Here is a 24359-nt window from a genome sequence, read left to right as displayed (position 1 = left end):
TACAATCATTCAGTTACAAACTGGAGTGGAAGAATGGGACCAATATTTGTAGAACATTTTGTAAAAATATTCTTTCTCAAAATTTTAATTTGTCTTTGAGAGAACCTTACAAACAGCAGGAATCATGCTGTCTATACTAGTGCAGTTGGCCTTTCTTATATAGCCTTGCAACCTACTATAATTACCAAAATCTGCAAAGGAGAAATAGAGCACTTTGACATTAAAATGCATGGAGTAGTATTGGGCTGTTCACATGAGATGCCTACCCCAAAGAGATTATTTTCAGCAACTGGCTCTAAGCAGAGTCTTCCTCACAAGCAGTAGGAGAATATTGGAATAGCAAGGGTCATAATTTTCAGGCATTCTGGCAACACAAAAGGTGCAGTTGAAAAAATGTGCAGTTTTTATGATCCTTAAAAATATTTCATCAGTTTAATAGGTCCTGAATTCCTTTTCTGTGTTTGGTGCATTCCTAAAGCAAGGTCTAAACAAAGTACTAAACTCTAGCGGCATCTCCCTTTTTCTATTTTAACCACCCTGAATATTACCAGTAATGAAGAAGACCTCAAAAAGCCAGATGCTCTGTGCTCTATGGGACCTCTAAAACATAAAATAGTACAGAACTGCACTCCAAGGATGGGAGCAGCAAATATTGTGCCTCTGTGAAGACACACAGAGGACACATTTGCTTTCCTGACACATCCACCCACTCATGGCACAGGAACGGTCAGAGGTCTGTTTGACCAAAGGAAGTTCCCAGAAACAAAGGACAGATTAGAAATGACTTCACCTTTTTGCTTTGCTGCTGCCCTTATGCTTGGTCTAAGTTTATGCAACTCTTTAGGGCTTTTGAGCTTTTTTGGCACCACAGTACATTGGCTGGAATTTCTAGTGGGTCCATTAGAATCCTAGAAGCATTTACGTGTAGCATGTCTACACATCCAAGGAATAAGAGCCCCCCTGCTGATTTGTTTTGTTTTGGTTTAGCTTGGGTTTTTTGTTGGTTGGTTGGTTTTGGGTTGCTTTTGGTTTTGTTTGTTTGTTTGGGTTGTTTGTTTTTTACTTTCTCTTTTTTTTTTTTTTTTTTTTTTATAATTGTATAGGAAGGTCTGGCAGAATTTTGAGATATCAGAATGAACCAGCAGACTTGGTCTTAGGAAAGAGGTATTGCTATCTTTTGGACTTTCTACAAACCTTTTGTAGAAATTAATAACACTATGCAGCCCTAATTTAGTTAAATCCCTTTTCTGACTTTAAAAGTATCTCTGCCAAAGTAGAAGCTAGTTTGTTCCATCTTTTGACAGTCTTCCTGCAAGAATCTTTCTTTGGAATATATGTAACATATTTAACATTAGAAATAGAGTCTTACATAATGCTAAACCCCTTTAAGCAAGAACTATAGAGCTAAGAAAAAGTCCCATTTTTCAGTCAAGCATTACAGGAACATAATAACTGATTATTCAAAGTCTCTCTCACTGTTCCTTGAATTATAAGCTTTTTTTTTTAGATTAAATGGGTCATTATTTTCTCAGAAACTTTGCAAAATTTTATATATTGTCTTTTTTTTTTCAGAATAGAATGGTCAAGTCATTTTAAAACAGCCAAGTTACACTGGCTTCAGGACATTATAACCTTGCTTTAGGATCAGTGAGTTTAATCCTAAGCCTTTTCCTATTTTTTCCCCTTGAAAGGAAACACTCTGATGGTAGAACAATCAGGAACAGATGTCCACAGAGAGTGGCATTTTGCAGCCTTTGTGAGGTGACTACATATTGTAAACTAACAACAGCCAGGAGAGCTGAAATCTGAGAGTGAATTGTACCGATTTTAAAGTAAACATGCATAATTGATTTCAGGGCTGAATGAAAGAATGTTTTATAACAGCAAATAGGAGAGTTATCAAAGCAGAAAGGAAAAAAAAAAGCATTTGAAAATAATTAAGTTTAAAAACACCCTCAAAGAAACACAAAATATCCTCAAAGTCACCACTTCAAATTATTAATATTATTTTTGAAGCCCCTTATTGAGGGCATGCACAGGTGCCTCCCAGACAGACTCAATAGTTACGTGTGTCACATGCAGCACAAATTGATACAGAGGGATGCAGTTTCTGCCTGCATAAATTGCATTTAAATTAAGCAAGACAGCATTAAAAACAGTGCTTTATAGGCTAAATTTTTTTTGTTAGCATGCTGTTGCAAAAGTGTTCTCCAAAGTGCTAGAATGAACATTCCAGGAGACTTGATACATTAAATTTTCAAAGTTACTTTTGTCATAGAAAGGTAAAAGGCTGAATGAAATAGGCTGAATGACTAAGCAAAGTGACAGAAGATTTCAAGCTCTGCATCATCTCCTGGCTAGTTCAGCTCTTAATTTCAAAGTACTGAATAATCACCATGTGGGGTCCTGCACTCAGCCTGGTGATGAAAGGTCCTCATGGTAATGAGGCAAACTGCTCCTCTCGTTAGGAGCTTTGCAGAGGCTGCAGAGCACCCAGAGGCAGGAGAATGAACACAGTCTGTGTTCAGCAGGGAGGTGTTCACTGATCACACTTGAAGTACCAACATGGGAGAAATTTTGCTCTGTGCATTGAACTTACATTGCTTTGAACACAGGCTGTAGAGAAAGTGAAAAGTTAAATATGCAGGCTGGTCTCTTTGACATTAATGTCCAAATTAAAGTCCTTCTGCGTAGGAATGATTCTTGTAAATATGTGGGGGTTTTAATATGAAAATTAGCTTGATGAGGGGAATACTGAACTTTTTTGAAATATGCTTGCATTTTCTATGCTTCATTCCACATGACAGAAAGTTCTGTGTACACCCAGCAGAAGGCATATTGAAAAGGATTGTTCCCTTAATAATGTTAGACAAGTAAGATAACAGCATTACTGTCAGTGTGAATTCAAATTTCCAGATGAATTTACATCAGCCATCCCCATGCCATGCATGCATTTGCTGCCAAGAAGTACTTGCATGACAGAGCTTCCTGGCAGAATTATTTGCAGGGTTTTAGTCTTTTAACCTAGGAGAGATGCATGCCACATGTCCTGCCAGTCAGCAAAGAAAAGAAAATGTGATTTAACCAGCAAGTCACACCTAACTAACATAGATCTTCTAAAGACCATTTACAATCAAATGTGAATGCAAACAAGCATATGCATATTTTGTGATGAGAAAAGGATATATTTGCACAGTAAATTATCATTGTTGAAGGCTTCAATCCAAGATCTTTTGATAATTCAATGCTAATTAATTTGTGACTAAGCTTATTAAACACATTTCCTTTTTTCCTTTGTTGCTAGTTTCAAGAACCAAGGCCTTTTTACTTGCCTCCCAAGTCAGTTTTTCTGTTGGCCAAGCCCCCTAGTTCTTCTTTCTTATTTACAAGCTGAGCAAGTAGAGTCATCAATAAAAATGCTGCAGACTGATAAGCAGTAAAAAAAGAGGACCCAAACATAAAGGAAAACCTGTCCAAAGCAAACGTGCCTTCTTTTAAGCTTGTAATTTATCAAATATTTCTTATCACAAAAAGCAAGAGAGTGCAGGAAAAGTTCCTCAGTAAATTCCAATGACCCCAGCAGACTTTCTCCATAATGCCAGGAACCAGTCCTTTCAGCACATACAGTTCTTTCAAGTATCATGGATATGTCTTTATAGTTTCAGGTAGCAAGGAATGTCCTTTCCAAAATATACAGTTCTTTGGCTTTGAAAGAGATATTTTTGAACAGTAAATTTTTGAAAGCAGCATCTTCTAGAATATTTTTATGTGTTTCCTGGAGTGAAGAATCTTTACATGTTAACTAAATTTTGGAAATAAATTATTTCAAAGACAACCCTCTCTTCTGCTCCTGTAGATTGCCTGCAGTACTGATTTGTATAAGTGATATAAGTCACTGTATATACACTAATATATCTAAACCTCAAAATGCATTAAGGTTTTACCAGAAGCACAGAGAGAGAAAACCTTGCCAGAGAACCTCTGAATTCCTGTTATTACAAAATGGGTAACAAGTGTTAGGAAATGTTGCAAGTAGAGAATAACTAAGAAGATTCCAGAGTTTGTCACAATGAAAGAATTTACTTTACTGCTGCTTAGACATATTAAATAAGACATATTTTTCCACAGCCAGCAAATTTAGGGACTCCTAGAAATATGAGGCTTGACAAGTTCTGCAGAATCTGAAAATAAAGGAATTTGTCACCAAGAGAATGAGGCAAGCTAGCATTGTCCTGACTTGGAGTAGATTGACAATGGAAAGAGCAGGCAGAAGCCCAGAAACCAAAGTACTGCTTGCTGCACAGCCAAGGCGCAATGCCATCAGAAGGGAGGTGAGGTGTTTTTCTGTCTCCAGATTTGCCTAACCATGACATTGAGGGAATGGCCTGGGATGGCAGCTTAACCCCCTCTAGGCTTGTTTCATGCTTCATTCTGTTGCTCTTACAGAGAGCCTAAATGATGATACTGTTGCTTTCAAAATGAGCCTTCTGTGCGCAGCGCAGACCCGACTATTGTACACTGTCTTCAGGAGCCTTGTGCCAATTCACTGCAGCCAACAATGGCTTTGAACTCTCAGCTTCAGCAGCCTTGTACCCCACTAGCCACAGCACACCACAACTGCTCATGTGGATGGAAGAGGATAACTATATGTTTCTCAAAACTAAAACCATGCTGTTCCTGACTTTGAAAAGAAATGCATATTTGCCTTAATCCCATTACATCTAAATTTATCATCTGATTGCTTATACTCATTGCTTTCCTTCTTTTAAGAGGAAGTTCCCTTGTGTGGGTGCACCTGCAAAGGTGTCAGGAGTCTCCCCTTCCCCATTAATAGCCTTTTTCTTCCACTTGTTTCTCCATTTTCCTCTGTGTTTTGTTTCAGTTTCTTGGTACCTTTATATCTGCTTAAAATACAAGCACAGATGTTGTAGTTCTGCTCATGGCTGAGCAGTGCCTCTTTGCAAGCTTGCACAAAAAAGTTTTAAAGTTTATTTATTTTTAAATAAGGTACAGTGCAGCCTACTCACCGCTCCCTAGCCACTCTAACACCCAGATTAATAATAGAAGTCATGAGCCTCAGGCTCCTTACTAGTTACAAATAAAACTGGCAGGGAAGTAACTGGAAAGGAATGGTGGAACAATGAACAGTATCTATTATTTCTTGTCCTTAGCATACAGCTACGTATGAACTTCATTCAAAGGCAACTACTGTCAAATAAATAGCATTCATGACAGGTAATAAAAGTTGTCATTTTTGAAAGAAGAAACGATGCAAAGGGAAAAAAGATACTGTGAAGAAAACAGAAGTAGTGTGCTATCAAAAAAGAGAAATACTCTCAACCTGTACTTTATCAAGGATCTTTTCTTTCCATGGTCCTAGTCTCTTTTACTGATAAGAATTAAAATGCCATTTTAAGTCCTAGAAATACCTTCTATTATGCTAGACTGCCTTCATGTTTGGAGTATTTGCTAACTGGACAAAGAAAATTTCAGAGTATAGCATATACTACTCCAACAATGAGAGCTACTTGATTATAGCAGCAGTCCAACAGAAGGCAAAACCCAAATTATATGAACTATTTAAAATTAGATGGAACAAAACCCTACAAACACTGTATGCAGTAGCAGGATGACAGCTTAGAAAAGACTGCTGTAAGATCTGGTATCTGAGTAGTTAATATACATAAGAACATTGTCTTTCTAAAATATCAAGCTGCTTATGATATCTGAGATAAGGTACTGCCACTGGACAACTGATGCCTTAATTTGGTAATGAATCTACAGCTGTTAATTTGTGACTGACTTTGAATGAAGAACATATGATTTTTTGTTTAAATCAGAATTTCCTCTCAGGACTGCTATTTATTGCTGCTGCTGCCAACCATAATCTTTCTTAGTTCTACTTGCACAAAGCTCAAATGGTTGCAGTTTAACCTGGATACAAACACAAATACAGTGGTCTCAAATAGAATTGAAAAGGCAGACACAAATCATAGAAAAGATTTTTCATTTCAGATGAAAAAATGGGACTGTAAGTCAAGAGAAGACTCCTGTCATACAAAATGGGTTCTCAGTAGGTTCTCAGATGCTCCTACTGTCCAAAGAGGAGACAGATAAAACTTAACTCATATATTGAAAGATAATCATTATCCAAATGGTCACTAATGAACTCCATTTTAGGAAACCTCTGGGGTCTAGCTAAAAAGGGATCTTTTTCTCAATCTGAGTCCTGTGCACAAGCATGTGGTGCATGAACACCATTTAATATTAAAGCACAGACCCTGCTTATCAACAGATAGCTGTAGAATATGCAGCATTTCAAAATGAGTGTTATTGTGCATGTTCAAGATACTTTTTTTAAAAACTGTGGTGCAGGACTTTTTTTGTCAATCTCTTAACATTCTGTATACATCATTATATATCTTTAGCAACAGCAACATTTCAGTAGTAGCAATTTCTCTACTTGTACAAAGAACACAGAAGTTGAAAAAACAGGACAAACAAGTGAACAGAAAAACTAAAATAAACAAAGTATATGGTTATGAGTCACTGTAAATTCTTTAATCTGTGTTGACAAAGATTATGGTGACTAAATACTATGAGTGCATGAAACTCATGGCAATAGACCTATATAGCAACTTACAATAAATAATCTAAAATTTAAACTTCTATAAAAATCAAGCCATTTACTAGATCTGCAACTTAAGGGTTTGCAGGCAGAACTGTCTGTCTCACACAAATATACTCTGCCTCCCAGCACCCAAGTAGCTGCATACATCATAGATCATGCTCTTTTCTGGGCAGCAACACTGGAAGATTATTGAGACCCTCCAATAAATATGCTACAAAACTGACTTCATGGGCAGCTTTAATTTGCTTTGCTCAGGAAAGAAATTTGGTGTCTAATTTTCACTGTGAAGAGTCACTGAGCATGGCCAGTACAAATGTACTTCACTGCTATGAGAAAAGGTATTTCTAAAATAGCACTTTCAATTATCATAACAAGGAATGAACTCATGATGCGAATTAGAATTTGATGGTTCCCTGGAGATTTTGACTTTCTTTTGAAAAGTTTCATTTTGTTAACCAGTTAATCTACGTTGTAAGATGTTGTGCAGATCCACAAGCTTTGTCAGCGTTATAGCAAGAAAGAGTTTGATCTACACCCTGGATTGTGTATTTGGTCAAAACCAATTTTAGTGTCAATTATTGAATTCCATGGGGGATGTCTGTAGCCTCTAGAGCAATTAGTTCAAGGCTTACCAAAATTAAATATATATAAGGGAAACAGTATTAAAAAGCAATATCCCAAACCTCTTTGCATTAACATTTTGGATACCACTACACATTATAGGGATTTTTATGATTAAACTTAAATTTTTATTTTCCTCTTTCAGCTGTCCCAACTGCTGTTACTCCCTACAATCTATAATTGACAAAAACATCAAATGTGAACAAAACGTCAGTGAGTAATTCTGACAATCAATAGGTTGCTCTCCACAGAAGGATGACCTTGTGCTATTAACACCAGCTTTGCCATGTCATGGCACATCACATGTGAAATGGGACTGGAAAAGGTATCAAGGCAAATCTGTTACCTGTCTGATGGGTTTTTGCTTTTCCACCAGTGACTGATGAAATCGTAGATCCAGAAGATGAGGCTTCCATTTTTATTGACCCTCTGGCTTGTGGGATCGAGGGATGCCCATCCACAGGGGGATGCTGTGACACTGGGTAGCTTGCTGCAGTTCTCCTCTGACAGACTTGCACACGCTTTTCAGCCCCATGAATAGACAAATTTATACCTGACAGGAATAAGAATTAGTACTGTTAGATACAAGAGATCAGTATGGAATAACAAAAATAAAAATTTTCAAGGTTTAAAATGGAGCTGCAAGAACGTCCTTAAAGAAAAAAAAACAGAAAAGCAAAAGGAGAACTCTAAAAGATTAATTTTCTTGGAAAATTAAAAATGTGAACACCTTTTCTGCTGTATTGTAGGGATCAGATTGAGCCATAGTAATAGATATCTAAATTAATACATAGTTATGGTTTACCAATTTACTGATCTGCAGGAGGAAATATCTTCCATTCCTTTAAAATAACCACACAGCTCACAAAGGACAATATTAATGAGGCAGCTACCACAAAGTTTACTAAATGACAGTTTTCTGATTGCTGGTTTAGAATTTGTCAGAAATTATTTCTTTTCTTCTGAACCTTTACCCAATACTAGGAAGTCTCATCATATGGAAAAGATGCTAGAGGCATTAACTAGCTTTTAAGGAAAAAATAAAAGTCTGTTTTGAGGAAAGCAGTAAGGCTACACATGACAGTAGTAAGACCTTAAGCTTGGAAAAAATTCCACTTTCTCCAGTCTTGTGAAACCTTACTGTCAGTACTGGAAATTGTCTTTCACAGCAAAAATCTCAAATTTGTCACATAATAATTTTTTTATACTGAAATTGTGATTAAAAACAAGGCTTTATTTTTCCAAAGAAAAAAGCAAAATGGAAATTTCCTTTGTGGCTAATGGACAGTCTTAGAAAGAAATGCTATCTTACAGTAAATTGCTGATTCTGACTTCCTCCTGTTCACATTGATGCAATTGCTCCAACCCCACCTGAATTGCTTTCAGTATACTCTAGTTGAAAATACTCAGACAATCTCTTTTGAGCAAGAAGGCTGAATGATAGTTCTACACTACTGTTTTACGCTTAATTTACTTGTGACTCTTATTGCTTCTGTCAGCAAACTATCTTTGTTTTTGAAGAAACCAAATGAAACACCCTAACCAGATATAAATAAGCAAACTAAAAAGCAGATGGAAAAGCAGACCCTAAAGCCTTAAATTGTGGATATTGTAAGCACATTGTAAAGTGCAGTCACTCAAAATCATTGGATATTATTGATTAGATTGCTCAGTTTTGTGAATTGAAATGTCTAAGAATGCATTAATGACTCTGCTCTTCTAGCTCCCCTGGAAGTCAATGTATGTGAACCTCCAGGTCATGGAAGAGGTTTAGAATCTCTGAAATATTAATACACTTTGATCCATAATATACTACCAAGGGGAAGAGAGCTACCACTTCCATAGGCAATTGCTGAAAACAGTGGGGTTGCACACAGGAGCAAAGGCTGTGCAAACTGCTTTCTTTTATGATGGCTTTGTGCATTCAGAATCGAAACTGAGTGCTCGATACTTGTCTTTGCTTCCTGACTCCAGAGCTGCTCTCCTGCAATGTGAAATGTGAAGGCATGAGGAGTTTCCTGCAGCAGCTGCTCATCTGCTTCCTGGTTTTAGGGCTAATGTAACTGCCAGCTTCTAAAGACTTGAAATCACATCCTTAGGACACAGAACAAATCCCAGTCACCTTATTCTTGTGAAAGGCAGCATACCAATCCATGTGAACAGAATGACAATGAGCTTGCCTGGACAACATGTTTCTTTGACCATGCCAGCTGTAACAGGCTTCAAAGGGTGAGAAGCTAAGCCCCAGCTGTAAAATGAGCTCTTAACTAATTTTGCAGTCACTAGAACATTGTGATGTTCAAAATACTGAGCAATTATCCCTAAGGTAGTACAAAATTAACTACAACTATTTTGTTTATGCATCACAACAGGTTGTTGCATCATTTAAAACAATCATCCCTCTGAAGCTTACGGTGGAGTCACCCAACGTTCAGCACTAAACTTGAGCCTGTCATCAACACATGCTTTCTGCTGGATCTCAGTAAGGCTGTGCTTTCATTTGGTCATGAAAATAGAGATTTATTTTAGGAACTGGTTCCAAACATAAACTGACTGCTACATTACTCTGTGGTTCAAGTTAAGTTGCTTCTTCACATTCTGAAAACGGTCTATAAACTCTTGTGCAGCTGTGACTGAGCTTCCTAAACTATTTCTGCAGCATGTTCTTTTTCAGACATCAAAATAAAGGATACTGCTGCCAGATTCCTGTTCCTAAGAACTGCAAAATTTGCAGATTGATCACATCCAAAATTAGGTTCCATCAAAAACTTGCGGCTGGTTATATGCAACCTTTTGCTTCTTCCACTAAAGAAAGATGATAAATCATACCTCCAAACTACATGAGGAAGACTATTCCAGCATCACTGAAAACTTTACATTCACAATTTTCTTTAGACATATTTAAAATTTAAAAGCGCCTTAAACCAACCACACAAAGAGTGTCACAAACATATACAGTATATTTGGAAGTTTTTCACTCCAATCCCATTGATACTGCAGTTATTTTTTCATGGAATATATCCTTTTATTAGGAGAATTAATTTCCATTATTTTTCTGAGAATGAGCTACAGAAAAAAGATGCAAGTACCCTTATTTAATTATAATTTCAGGTTTTTCCAGAGAAAGATCAGGTCTTTCTTTTCTATGTACATTTCTTTTATTAAACTGCAAGTCTAAATAAATGTAAGACAGTAATACTGCCACAAGCTGCAGCATTACCTTGTTTTCATGTGGGCAAAAGTTCTTCTAAAAGAGATATTGGCAGTCAAAAATACATCCCCAGATAACATGCAGAAAAGCACAGACAGGGAGGGGGAATCAGAAGTAGAAAAGAGATTGGGAACAATGCTTGTAGTTTATGGCAGAGGAAAACCTGGTGAACTATTGGTACTAAGCAGACTCTAGAGAAAACTCTCCCTATTCTTCCTGCAAAAAACCCACACTGATGCTGAATCCTAGGGTTTGTGGATCAGAGATGTAAGAAAACAGCAGAGAGGTCTCTGAAGAGTAGATTTTAAAGTTGACATCAATTACTTTGTTGCAGCGTGACAGTACTCACACAAGACATCCAGAAAGAAGTTCTCCAGCAGCACACTGCAGTCGGGGTCTTCAACTAACTGTACTTGCTGGAGTTTTTCTTCTGCCTTTAGGCTTGGCCATATAGCTGCTGACACCAAATCCCCTGACCATTGCATGCCTGGCCATATGGCTTTTGGTTGTACCTGTCCCTGCAGCATGGTGATTTTTAAGTGAGCTTGGCAGTTCATGCTCAGTAGCTGGGTGCAATCACACTGGTATGTTTGACAAGTAGCACAGATGTTAAAAAGATCAGGGGTTTATCCTGCATTGCCCTCTGGCTTAATGTAATGGCTCACGAACACCACTTTGGGCCAGGGCTTCAAATGCAAGTGAAAGGTTTAAATACTGTCCAGAATCCACAGCTGACTTTTCATTTTGGAGGACTGGCTCCTGGACAGGACTCAGCCACCTGCACCTGGCTGGCTGCAGTAAGAGTGGGAAGTAGTCTAGTGTTTTGAAGCTGGATGAGATTTAAGCCTCTACATATTATACATAGCACTCAGTTCTTTTCCTTTCCTGCATGCATCAAAAATCTTTCTCTGTATTTTCAAATATCCACGTGCCTTTCTCTTCCTTACCTGTATTTTCATCCTTTTTTTTTTTCCTAATACAAGCTTTTTGTCTCCATAAGGAGCTGCTCTTCTTACTGACCTTTCATTCTCCCATGACTCTGAGCTTGCAGGTTCATATAAGACAAACATCTTCACTACCTTCCTGCCAATAGATCTCAGGTGTGCAGTTTGCCAGCAGAGAAGAGCAGCTTCTATTCTGCTTCTGGATAAATGTTATTGCTCCAAGATAAATCTTTTTATTATAGAATTTTTTAAACCGTCAATCCTTCCATGTTGAGCATATTTTGTCTCTTATAAAGTGGTAATATGCTTATGACGCTTAGGGATTTATAATGCTCCAGATAAAACCTGCATATGAGAACATTAAAAGGGAGTAATAAAGTACTTCCAAGTCATGAAGCAATAAAATCAAACATAAAAAAGAAAAAGGAGGGAGAAATTATTAACATTCCAAACACTACAGTGTGCCTGAATGCAAAGTTTTGTGTGACTATTTGTTTTGTTGGCTCATCAGATGCTTCAAAGATGAACAGCAACATCCTGCACTACTCAGAAATCACTCTGCCCATGCATCTGATGGACATTTGCTTTGGCTGTGCACCATGCACCTCTGCTAGGCTGTGCACCATGCACCTCTGCTATGGGACTGAGCACAGTGACATGGCTCTGGTGCTGATGGAGAAGACTTTTGCACCTGAATTTGGGTCAGAAAGGCCATGTGTCCAAATTATACTGTGCAGGACTGACACCTCTCCACCTGGGAAGGCATCCCCACAGTGAGTGTCAGGTTTGTGTCAGCCCCAGTTTTCTTCCATCTTGTACCACTTTGGGTCGCAGGCATGTATTTATAGGTTCCTTTCCGAAGTGTTTGTCTCTAGACAAAGATTATGTGAACATGAATAGGCAATAATAAGACAGTGCAGAGTTACAAAGTTGTACAAACAATCCATTAGCTAACAGTGTTTGATTAGCCTCAAGTGTCCTGACCTGCTTTGTAGATCTTTCGTGAGATAACAAAGTAGTTCTGGCAGGTGCAGGAAGTCCTTTTTGTTTTGTATCATTAGTGTCAGTGCTCCTGTTGGAGACCAATTACTCCATCTATTTCTCTTTTCTATGTGTGTCTTTTATTTTGTTTCAGCCTTATGTGGAGGGCCTTAGGAGCAGATTGAGGCAGGCCCTTTTTTCAAGGGCCTTTTCACAGCCGACCAAGTATAGGGGAGCACAAAAAGTGAGGGAGAAAATGTGAGCAACTCTATCACACATGGTCACAAAAAGTAAAGCAGCTCTGAAAAAGTCTGCAGTCATCAAGGCAGAGATAAGCAAGATTGTAAGGAAGCACTTTGTAAGCATGAGCAGAGGGCAGAAAATGAGGTTTTAAGGAGTATTTAAATGGGAAAATTAGATATTAAGTTGCTTTCAACACACAGGGAAGGAGAAAGTGAGCTAATTTGTCCACCTTAATAAACTAAGTACTCTTTCCTTTCCTTGTGCAAATTGCCACATTTCCCATTAAAGTCAATGATGCTCTGCAGACTGCTTCAGCTTTTTCACATTTTAAAGATAGCTTTGATAAAGGGGATCTCAGAAAGGGAAGCGATGTAAAAGGTTTCTCATGCAAACCCAGTTTAATTTGAGATTCAGCAAACAGCTATACTTGATGCCATGATGGACTTTTTTGCTTGCTCTGAATTCTAGGTGGAAATGAAGAAACATTAGAGAAAAAATCTCCTGCTGTCCTCTGTACCCATGCCTGAAAGCATAGTCTAAAGGCAGTTCCCTTTTTTTTCTCACCCTATGTATTACTTAGGTAACAAATACATCCAGAAATCGTCCTTAACTTGATGAAAAATGTTACAACATCATTAGGATTCCCATATTAGATTAAAACAGTTCTTAAAAGTTTAAATATCATCTCTTTAATGCAGCATCAAGTATGTTGCCACTGATAACGTGATTATGAAATCATATCTAAGATCGGTTATGTTTCAAGTATAGCTTTGGAAATGTTGAAATACTTGTGACTACATCAGATGTAAAAAACCTCACAACTGCAAGCCCTCAGGTAAGCAAACAGAAAAGCTACTACCTACAGAATTTCCCAGGAACTTCACTGGCTGGAGAGAAGGACTAATACTTTGCATCTTGACAAACGACATATTCAGTTTTCTGAGATTTTCTATGATTGCTCCTCCCAACCCTCTTCCTCCTAAATATTGGAGACATTACAGGATTTCCAAAATCTGTAGCAGTTTCAGGTGATGTTGCCTAAATGTTACTTTTTTCTCTTATTTTTTATCAATTTTTTTTCCAGTTCGCTTCTGAATTTACATCCATTTTTAGCACATATAATTTTCCCTGGAAACAAACCACAGAGCTTAGAGATACAGTTGGTGGAGGAATAAGTTTGTTTTTTTTTTTTGTCTGAAACATGGTATCCATGGAAGTACTGTACGGAAAGAGATCATGAATGACCTCTTCCCTTTCCCTCTCCATGATAATACAGAGCTCTATCATATCCCCTGCTCTATTGTCTTCTTCCTGAGCTTAGGAGACCTAGTTTAAACTGTTGCTCCTTTCTAATTAACTGTTGGATGTCTCCAATCATCCCTGGTCACTCTTCTGTTCCTTGCCTTTTTCAAAGGATGAAGACCTGAAATGCACCCTAAGAAAGGTTCAAGAAGCAACATCAGAAATGCCCATGATGTTCAGGCTGTGCTTTCACTGAGGATTTACACAGTGACACAATGAAGTTTCTCGTTTTATTCTTTCTCTTGTAATTTCAGTTGCCCAAAGATACTTGTAGATGGATTCTGCCTCCCTGTCATATTTGCCAGCTCTTTGGGGAATTTTTCAGTGACTCAGGAGTCTTTCTCTTAACCATTTGCTTGAGGTTCCTATGTTATTCTTCCTTATAAAAGTGGCTATGCTACCTGTGGTAAAACTACATCCAGAGCCAGCGTTAAGTCTGTTGAAATCCTAATGAATAAAAAAGATCACAACCACCTTAGGCCTGCCATCAAAGGGTTGTTTTCATAGCCCTGAATGTGATTTATTGAATTACAACAAGCTAACATTCAATGGTGATTATTTAGCATAACTGAAAAACTCCCAAAGTGCTCAAGGAGAGGCAAGATTACAACCTGAAGTCATGAAAATATCTTGGAGAGAGTCATAATAGTCCTACTTTAATGGTCTACATGGCACTCTGAAAAACCACTTGTCTTCCTTTAGTGTGAAAAGTTTACCTCAGCTATAAAGCTGAGGTAAATATAAAGGTGAATATGAATATATGAGGTGAATATAAAGCTCTTTAGGGCTGCTGTTGAACTAGTGGTGATTGTTGCAGCCGTGTTGCAGGTCCATGGTGCTGAACACAGGGTGATGCCTATGCAAGTTGTATGAACCCAGGTGAATAAATGAAACTTTTTTCAACCCCCAAGTTGCCTAACTTGATTAATTTTTAAGCCTTTTACTTTTATTTCTGTCTGACAATTCATTCTTTAGCTCCTCTGTATAAAAAACAAACACACTGTAGAGTGCATATATGTTATACTTACCAGGCTACTGGAATAAATGCCTAACAATTGTGTGCAAAGTGTGCCTCACTTAAGTTCACCCAGCAACCTGAAACCAGTGTCATTTGTCACCATCCCAGCTGCCTGAAATCTTCTGGAGATTGCCTGCATTTTTATTGTTTCAGTTTTTACTGCTCTCTTTCTGTTTGTTTAGTATCTATTTTGATTTACTTTATTGTTCCTATTGGACTACCATGAGTGTTAGAACCACATGCATGCTGAAGAGTAATAAAAGAAAAAAAGCATTCAAAAAAGTTCCTTTGCTTGGCCCAGTATGAAAATCACTGTGAGGAAAAACACCTGGCCTTGAAATCTGATAAACACAATAGAAATCAAAAACTGAGGCTGATAAAACATTTTTAGTAAAGTGCTTTTCTATCAAAAAAATTGCCATTTTTTTCAGGAAAAGAAAACCCCAAAGTCATGAATTGCTGTCAAAAGTTTTGTTGAAAAAATTATTCTGAACTTATCTGGACTGGAATATTGCATTTTTTTTTGAAGCTGCTTGATGCTTTGTAAAAGGTAATCTAACAAATTGAGTAGAACACAAATTACAATGTAGAATATCAGTTACCTCTGAGCAAGCCAAAAAAACCATTATCATTTCAATTACTGAAACACTGTCTGTATTGCCAATCATCAATTAATTTTACTTTAATATACAAATAGTAAGAAATAATTAAAACCATAAACATCCAAACCAGAAAGCAAAACAAATCAAAATAATATAATAAAATACAACAAATACAAGAAGTCCAACTAAGATGAAACATTTTAGCTGTCCAGAAGCAAATCCTAATAGAAATATTTTAAGCATTATGTAGAAATGTGCTCAAAATAAATTCAGAGGGGGGGCACAGTAAGCAAGAATATTAGAATTTCTGTGGATTGGATATTTCAGATTTTGATTCGCTGTTTCTATAATCAAGGGGAATAGACTTGCATTAGAATGAATGTAGGATCATACAAAAAACAATAGATTCATATTTCAGTTTCTGTCACAACAAATAACATCACATCAACACTTCTTTCTTTGAGGCAGTTTTTCCTAAAAAAAATAATTGAAGATTGAATCTGTCTCCTTTAGTGCCTCTTATTGATTTGGAAACTCTAAGAGGCAGTTAATCTTGTCTTATTATTTATTATACATGCACAGCATTTACTAGCTGAAAATAGACTCAACACTGAGATGATTTAAAACTTACTTTCACCTGTGGCAAGCACTGCATTTAAGATCATTTTCTTTCTTAGCAAGTAGCTCTTATTCTGATCTTCAAAATCAAGAGCATTCTCATTAAATCTGTTTGTGCTGATTTTGAACTTTTTACCCATAGAATAATACCCATACACAGCAGTAATACATGGTGCAGACAGTGGGGCAAACCACAGTGCTCTGTGAAACAAAGCACTAAGTCAAATCCCAGATGCTTTTTACTGGCTGAGGAATAAAAAGTAGCACTAACCACTCAGATGTATTCTAAGTGTAGGTAGATTTAAAAGGAGAGAATTCTCCTTTTTTCTCTCCATTTTAATTTGCTGCCTGAATGTCAACTGCTACATTGCAAATATCACCATCACTCATTTTATCTGATTTAATCGGATATTCTCCATAATGCAGAGCAGTGCAATCAATCTGAGACATCATCTGTGAAACAGGATAAACACCTCAGGAGACTTCACAGATGGGGAAAGGAGGTATCTCAGGATAAGTCTGAATGTGTCTGCTCCATGGCACAGATAGTAATGATTTTCAGCACAGCAACTAGGCTTAATTTAACTTTCTCTTTTTGCATCCTATGCCAGGGGACTGGCCTGTCATCAGTGCCCTCTTGCTGTTCCAGTGTCAGGCCCTGGTCACGCTCTCTGGGGCACTCTCAAGCAGCAGATCAAGTGCACTTCCCTGCCTTCACCCAGCCTGTGCTATAGCCCTGGATGTGGGGCCTTTACCAGGCATGGTGTCTAAATCCTCCATGCTCACAGTTAGTCTCATCAACCATCAATTGACTTTTACTTTTAATGATATATTATCATTGAAATTACGCAGCCAATGTCTTCAGGGGCAGGCCATAACAAAACAAAACTTACTTCAACTTCTCCCTCAGCCAAATAAAAATATTATCTTACAGATAATGTTGCAGCAAAGTATAAACTTTACTAAAATGTTTTTAAAGCAAACATGCATCTGAACACATATGTATCTGAGTAAATTGGTCGAGTGTTCATGTCAAACCTGGCCATGTCAAACTGGTCAACTGGTCATGTGGTGGGTCAAGTCCAACACCTGAGAGGGTTTTTGGCCTTTGAAACAGCTGTCCATTGTGGGCATGTCCCAGGCTTTAGCATCTCATGTGTGCAGGATTTGATGCTGGATCCCCAGTGGGAGGAGGCGCAGAAGTCCCCCACCCCTCCTGGGAAGGCCCTGATATGGGCTGGAAGGATGTGCTGTGGTAGGTTCCGTCAGAGCCTGGATGGGCCTTGCTCTGCAAGGAAGAGGCATCAGCCTCCACAGCCCTGCTTGCTGCAGCACCTGTGTCTGGATGAGGTTCTTCCATGGCAGATATATTTGCAAGGGCCAGTTTTACCAGAAATGTTGAGGCATGTGTACTACTTGTCTTTCTTTTGCGCATCATTACTTTTCAGCACACTCCCTCTTGGCAAGTAATGATTTTGGTTGTAATAAAGCCTATGGTGCCAAGCTTTCTAAATGGCCATAAAGTGAAGATGATCCCCAGAAGAGGTGGCAGATGTAGTGTGCAGCAGATGCCAATGAACGTCTGTGTTCATCGGCCACCTCATCTTTCTGGCAACATTTCAGACCATTAACAGTAACAAAATACCATTGAAAAGAATACATAAACCTGCCATGTTTACATATATGTTCCTCACAGGCATCCAGTTGATTGTTCTCAGCTTATGCTCACCTTGATAGAACAAAGCACAGGGCTTGCTTATTCTTCTGAGCTAGATTGTATTTCTGATGGAAGACTAATAAACCCTGAGAGACAACAGTAGCTACATAATGATTGTCTGAATTTGGCAGATTCCATAGACATGGAAAAAAAGCTCTCTATTCATAAATACCATTTCAATTCCTTGAGCTCTTTATAGCAGACTGAGAAGAAATTGTAGAACACTACAAAAATGCAGTAGCTGCATTGTAGGGTACTGTAAGGTATCGAACAGATTTGGTTTTTCAAAAGACAGTCCATCTTCTAACTCCTTTACTGAATAATAGCCTTGTACAAGGGCAAGGCTAACTGTTTTTTCATAAATGATTTTCTGATATGTTAGCAATTAAAAAAAAGCATATCATGCAAGATAGACTTTCAGGTATGTTTATGCACTACATAAAGCACTGGATATTAATTTGATGTTACTACTTTTTAAGAGGAGGCACAGAAGAGACACAAATTTTCTGAATCCATCCAAACTAGCTTGATTATAGAATGAACCTATAATAATAGAAACCAGTGCCTAATTTAGCTCCTGTGATTGATACTTTCTCAGTGAAAGGGCATTCATGAGTATTCTTTCATAGAACTTTTCCTTTCTTCACTCTTAACCCTGACACTCAATGTCATTCATTTCAAAAACCACCAAGTGAAAGTAAAAAAAGATAATTAAAAAAAAAATCTCACTGCATATGTAAAAATATTACAAATACCTCTAAGTTACGCTTGCAAGTATACTGAAAATTTTATTTTTAAGAACATTCCAGTTGGACAATGATGCTGAATTTGTTCTGAATGTCACAGTGGTTTTGAGGGTTCAAGCCAACAGAAGGTTCAGGCAGAGAGTCAGTTTCTCTTCACAAGTACCATTTTGTCCATAGTTGAGTACCTTCACCAAAAGATGTGTAGAACACAATCTTTTTGAACAAATCCAAAACTGAAATTTCATCACCAAAACTGCCCATAAAATCCTGAAGCGATTCTGAGAAGATCTTAACATATTGTAACTGGGTCTGTCTTTGAGCAATACACAGTATCTGAACAATTAAAAGTGGTTGTGCACGCTCCTCCTATGGTGATACAACATCCACAAAAAGAGAACTCAAATACACAGGCAGCAGCCTATTGAGAAACCAAGAGAATAGTCTGCTAGTAGAGGAATTAAACACAGAGAAACTGATGGGCAGCTAGTCAGTGGAAAAAAAACCAAACCAAACAAATATAACATCAAACCTTCTACATGCAAAATGCATTTTTGTTAAAAATACCCAAACCAGCCAAGTGCCAAGAACATAAAAAACCCCAAACAATCTACCTGTCTCATTCCTTCCCAGAGGAGATGCCTGGTTATACATATCTCCATAAAGCTGTTTTATGTACTCCCTGAAAGAAAGAGCCAAGAGTACCTTTTCACATTGTATCTGATCTACAGAATCAAAATGGCACTGAAAACCATGGGTCCCACTGGACTCCTCTCTTCCTTCTAATCCTTTATGAACACAATTCTAAATCTTTAAAAATCCTTAATCTGGGTTTAGAAAAAATATTCTTGTTAAATTTCTATGAAGAGTTAACCACTAACCAGAAATATTTTTCTTCATTTACAAAGCAGTATGAGCCAGCTAACAAGAGGTTTTTGATGAATCACAGCAGTCATAATTACAATTACATGAACAGAAATCTGGGAATAAATTTCCATATATGATTTTAATGCTTCAATCGATAAAGCATACTGTCTGTCTAGAAGTCAAATATGTAGATGAGTTAGAATTGAAGTAGATGAAAGTGTGAGAGAATGAATATTTGATAGGAATAGCATTTTCTCTAATTCTGGATAATGTTCATGATGTTTTCCATCTCCTTATGTGGCACCTTTCCTTGTTGAACACTGGGCATTGTCTTCATTTAATGATTTCTGACAATAACACCTTCAGTGATAAAGCCATGGCAAGGAACTTTTTGTGACACATTCTCTTTTTCAAAAACTGCTGGGTTTTGGGTTTGTTTCTGCCTTTGCAACTCTGAAAACTTAATCCATTCAAAATGCATTTTTCCATTATGGGACTTTTTAAAAAAGTGAATCTAAGGCAGTCAAGATAAAAATAGCTTCATCATTGACAATACTGAGCCTTTCTTTATTTTTCTTTCAAGTCTTCCAGTTAACAATCCATTTCCTAGATAAATATATCAGAACCAAAGCATGAGGCCAAATACAAAGAGGATGCATAAACATTCGTAAGTCCTAAAAATTACTGTCCAAATATGCTTGAGATATCTGGTGCTCCTATCAGTTCCATAACTGTTTTTTCCTTCTTGGAATTTAATGGTATATGTCAAAATGTTTTCTATATTATCTTCAATCAAAAGAAAATATCTCAAAGCAGTTACTTCAATCCAGTCTCTGAATATCTACAATTTAGAATTCAATGATTATTTTCACTGACTCTAAAATCACATTCAATGAATACAAAGACCATATATGTTCTTAATTCATGCAAAATGATAAATCTCTCTCTGCTGTCTTTCTCATTTTCACAAGTGCAAGATACTCTAAAGATATGACAATTATTTTTTTCCTCCCTTACTCTGCTAGGGCACAGCTCATTTCATCTCATCTCCTTTATTCTAAAACTGTAATTGTTATTTATGATGCACAAAGTCTACTGTTCATCCTTTCAATAGAAATGCACATGTATTGTCTGTAAGTGCAGGAAAACATGACTTTCTCAGTAAAAAGGATTATGCGCTAGGTTTTACTACATGCTGATGGATATTATGAGAAAGATTGTGACCCAGCTCTAATCCCATCCATCAGAAGGGCTGGGGAAGGAGAACATCTGCCAACCTGCATACGGCCAAGCCATCAGCCAATTTTTCACAAACTTGGCCACAGTAATTCACAACAGTCATTTCCTTTTTTTAAAGATTCTGTTTCAGCTTGCAGTCACTTGGCATGACCCACTATCAACTTTCTTGCAGACACCATCTCATGCCTCAATGATATTTTTCAAATATACAGCTTACTGAATTGCTTGCTGACCTAACACCTTGTCAAGCTTCATCTGACTTTGGAATTTAATATAAAGCTCTTCACAGGACCCTGTACACATAAGAAAAAACAGCCCTTCAGATCACAGTGATCCTATCCTCCATTACAAAAGCACAAAAGATAATCTTCTACTTACCCACATTTCACATGAAATAAAAATACCACTGCATGATGGCAGAATATCTCAAAAGAACATGCATTTCAGATAAGTGCTAATAACTTTATTGCTAAGTTTGCTCTAAAAGTTAAACTTTTCTGAAGATATTACATAACATGAGTAATGCAGTAATTGAGCTTATTTTTAACTGCGCTTATTTTTAATTGAGCTACTCAGGTACTGAACTTAAGGCTGTCACCTTTAAATGACTTGCTATATTAATTTAATAAATTTTAAAAGTCTTTCTAAAACTTTCATCTGCTTAGATGTGCTTTGTAATCTGCTTCTTCCAGATACATAGTGCATGGAGAAGTTCTGGAGTGTTTACAGCACCAGCTAGCCCTAATCCCAGCAGAACCAGCTTGCTTTTTTCAGGCAGGGAGCAAGACCAGTGAAATACAACTGTAGCCATATAGCTAAATAAATAAACCTGGGTGGTGAGCTCATGGATGAAGCCCACCCTAGACTCTGGCCGTGTGGCTCAGACAGCCTCCCGTGGGCAGCTCAAGACCTCACAATTATGGATTGCATGAAAGGCAAAAAGAAAGTCCTCTTCTGACGTGCCCTCCTGATTCCTTCATGCAGAGCGGGAACACTCCCACACACCCTGGTACACTTTTGGATCATTATAGTCAACCTTGGTAGAAACAACTGCATGCTGGGTTTTTTTTTTAGTTTTCCTTGGTATTTTTGCAATTTGATAAAAAGTGGCTTTCTCTTGCCAGTCCATTGGCCTCCTACCTGAAAATCTGAAATCTGCCCAGAGACTCAAGTTCTCTGGATGTAAGCTCCTTCTCCCAGTCTAAGAACTACTTTGGACATAGAAAGTTTAATTCTAAAATGCTCTAATTTTGATTATTTCAGAATGACACACCAGAGCTACCATTTCAGGGAAAACATCGAAATTCCATCTGATGTACAATATCAGTACAATTTCCCCACTGGCGAAATTCCAGTGGGAAAAGAAATTACATATTCCTTGGATCTAACACATACCAAAAATACAATATAAGATAATCAAGCTGAGTACTGAGAGAAATAAGATATGACTGTTAAAGTTACATTTCACTGAACTCTAACGTGTGAAGGATTTTCTTCTTTTAATGCATAAACAACTGGTTTTCTCCTCCTCTGTTCTGTTACCTCACTTTGCTTTCCAATTTTAAAAATATTTCTCACTAAGATTCTGAATATGCATGAAAAGGCAGTCCAGAAGTAGAAGAAAGAAAAATAATATTTTAAGTGTGAGAGAAATGTTGGCAAATTGTTAACTAAATATCTACTTAGATGAAATCTAGTGATATCACAAGTATTACCACCAGGCTCTATCTAGTTCTCCAAGTCTATTTTAAGCCAGCATTATGATGAGATTAGTTAGCATGCAGCATCCTTATAAAAAATAAAATTAAAACCACCAGAGTCATTTAACTTCCTTTTGCATGTAAAAGTCCCTCTAACTGATTCTTGTAAAACCTTATATTCTATGGTAACATTGCTAGAAGCTGTAAAAACTCACCTTTCTCTTAGCTGAGGATGCTTCTTAAAGGCAACTTCCTATGTTTGGAAACTCACTGTAAAGGTTGCCATGGTGATTAATTTTAAAAGTGAAATTCTCCCTTTTTAAAGTTTTTTCTTTAAAGAAGAAATGTGCTAGGGCTCAGCTCTCAGCAAGACAAATAGGAATGAAAATTCCACCTTAATCCTGAAGATTAAAGGACATAACCTCTGTGTAACTACAATTTCAGAAGAAGAGATGTTTTCAGAAAAATTTTGGAAATATCTATTTTTACCTAAAAATGAAAGAAAAAGTACATCCATAGGCAAAAGAATTGAAGGGAAAAAGCAACATTTTCTAGTGGTCAGATGTAGCCAGCAGGCTAGTTTATACTACTGATAGGATGGAGGAAAGCAAGGAAAGAATGGTTGGGGTAGCTGAAACTCAATAGAAAACCTGGCAGTCAGCTAGGGATAGTGACATTGTGTGGCAAGAGAAAGAAGTGAAATGCATCCCCAAAGAGAAGGCTAGAAACCAAAGGTCACTACTGAAAAGCTCTTTACCTAAGGCATTGTCCATTTTATTTCCATGGCCCAAGATGTAATTTCACATGGGTGTTTCCATCTATCAACATCTCCTCTCCCCAGTGATGTGCAAAGCTACATTAAACCTTGGCTGTCTACACAGCTGTGTTAGCTGTCAGGGAACAGACAACTGCACAGCTCTGTTCCTGCGCTGGGAGATGGAAAAGTACCATTTCTTCTCTAAAAAACATACAATTTTCAACATTACGTCATCCAACTTGCCCCTGCATAAGCTGTCACTGCAGAAATCACTGGCAAATTAAACCGGGAAATGCTGTGCCAGTTCAATACCCAGGCAATTTATGGCTTCTTTATTCACATAAAGATCACAGTACTGTGAGATAGCTGCATTATTCATTATGTGTTTAATATTTTCTCTCTCCAGGCAAAGGTATCTGTACATGCACAATTAAAATGTCTGACATAGACAGAGTTGATTTTAATACAAAGAATCAAATTTGTTTCAGAGACCTGCTTGACCTTAAAGCTCTATGGTTTAAATCAACAGAAGGAAAACCAGGCTGAGACTTATGTGGTGCAGTGCCTGGGCATTACTCATTTTACCTTGAATGACTATCCAAGAAAGCCTCTTTACTTGAGCTTATCACATCAGTGATAAGACCACATGGTAAATGTAAAATAGTCTAAGTTATATAGAATTATTTTTCACTCAACACATGTGGTCATGATGGTAACAGAAGAAAACACCTTTTTAAAAATGGCAGAACATGCAAATAATTACTATTACTTCTTTGTCATTATTATAAAGTTTAGTAAATCCATGTGCTTTGTAATTATCTATTACGACTTCTAGGGAAAAAAAAATCCCTGATGCATGGCATCAGAGTTACAGGTATGAATACAATGCAAATAGAGTAGGAAACAGTCACCATCTCATTCCCCAGACTCCAGAGCAGCAATGCTACTCCTAAATTAGTGCTCCCCACACCTTTTTGCCTTCTCTTGCAGGGACAGATCACACCTATTGGCAACTGCATGCTTCCTAAAGAAAATCTAGTTTGTTTTTACTGTCCCAGAGATCTGTGTTTTTCAGCACACAGATTTTAACCAATGAAAGATCGATTTTCTGAGCAAAGGGAGAACAGTAGTTCAATGTGCAAACAGCTAGAGTGGTATAAACATT

The 24359-nt window shown here is 37.4% G+C and overlaps 1 protein-coding gene across 7 annotated transcripts in view; it reads right to left on the bottom strand.

Moving 5' to 3' along the window:
• ANO4 (anoctamin 4) overlaps window positions 1–24359 on the bottom strand; it is a 187568-nt gene that overhangs the window by 123960 nt on the left and 39249 nt on the right. For all 7 annotated transcript variants that reach the window (XR_004981806.2, XR_004981807.2, XM_036400690.2 and 4 more), the window contains exon 2: window positions 7599–7805. Coding sequence is in view for 5 of the 7 variants with exons in the window: in XM_036400690.2 (XP_036256583.1) it covers window positions 7599–7668 (70 nt within the window). In the remaining 2 variants the exon portion in view is untranslated. The remainder of the gene's footprint in view (window positions 1–7598; window positions 7806–24359) is intronic.

Source organism: Molothrus ater, chromosome 5, assembly GCF_012460135.2.
Source record: "Molothrus ater isolate BHLD 08-10-18 breed brown headed cowbird chromosome 5, BPBGC_Mater_1.1, whole genome shotgun sequence".
In the NCBI taxonomy this organism is placed as follows: Eukaryota; Metazoa; Chordata; class Aves; order Passeriformes; family Icteridae; genus Molothrus; species Molothrus ater.
The sequence above is the reverse complement of the archived record's forward strand: the minus strand, read 5'-3'. Positions and strand labels throughout refer to the sequence as shown.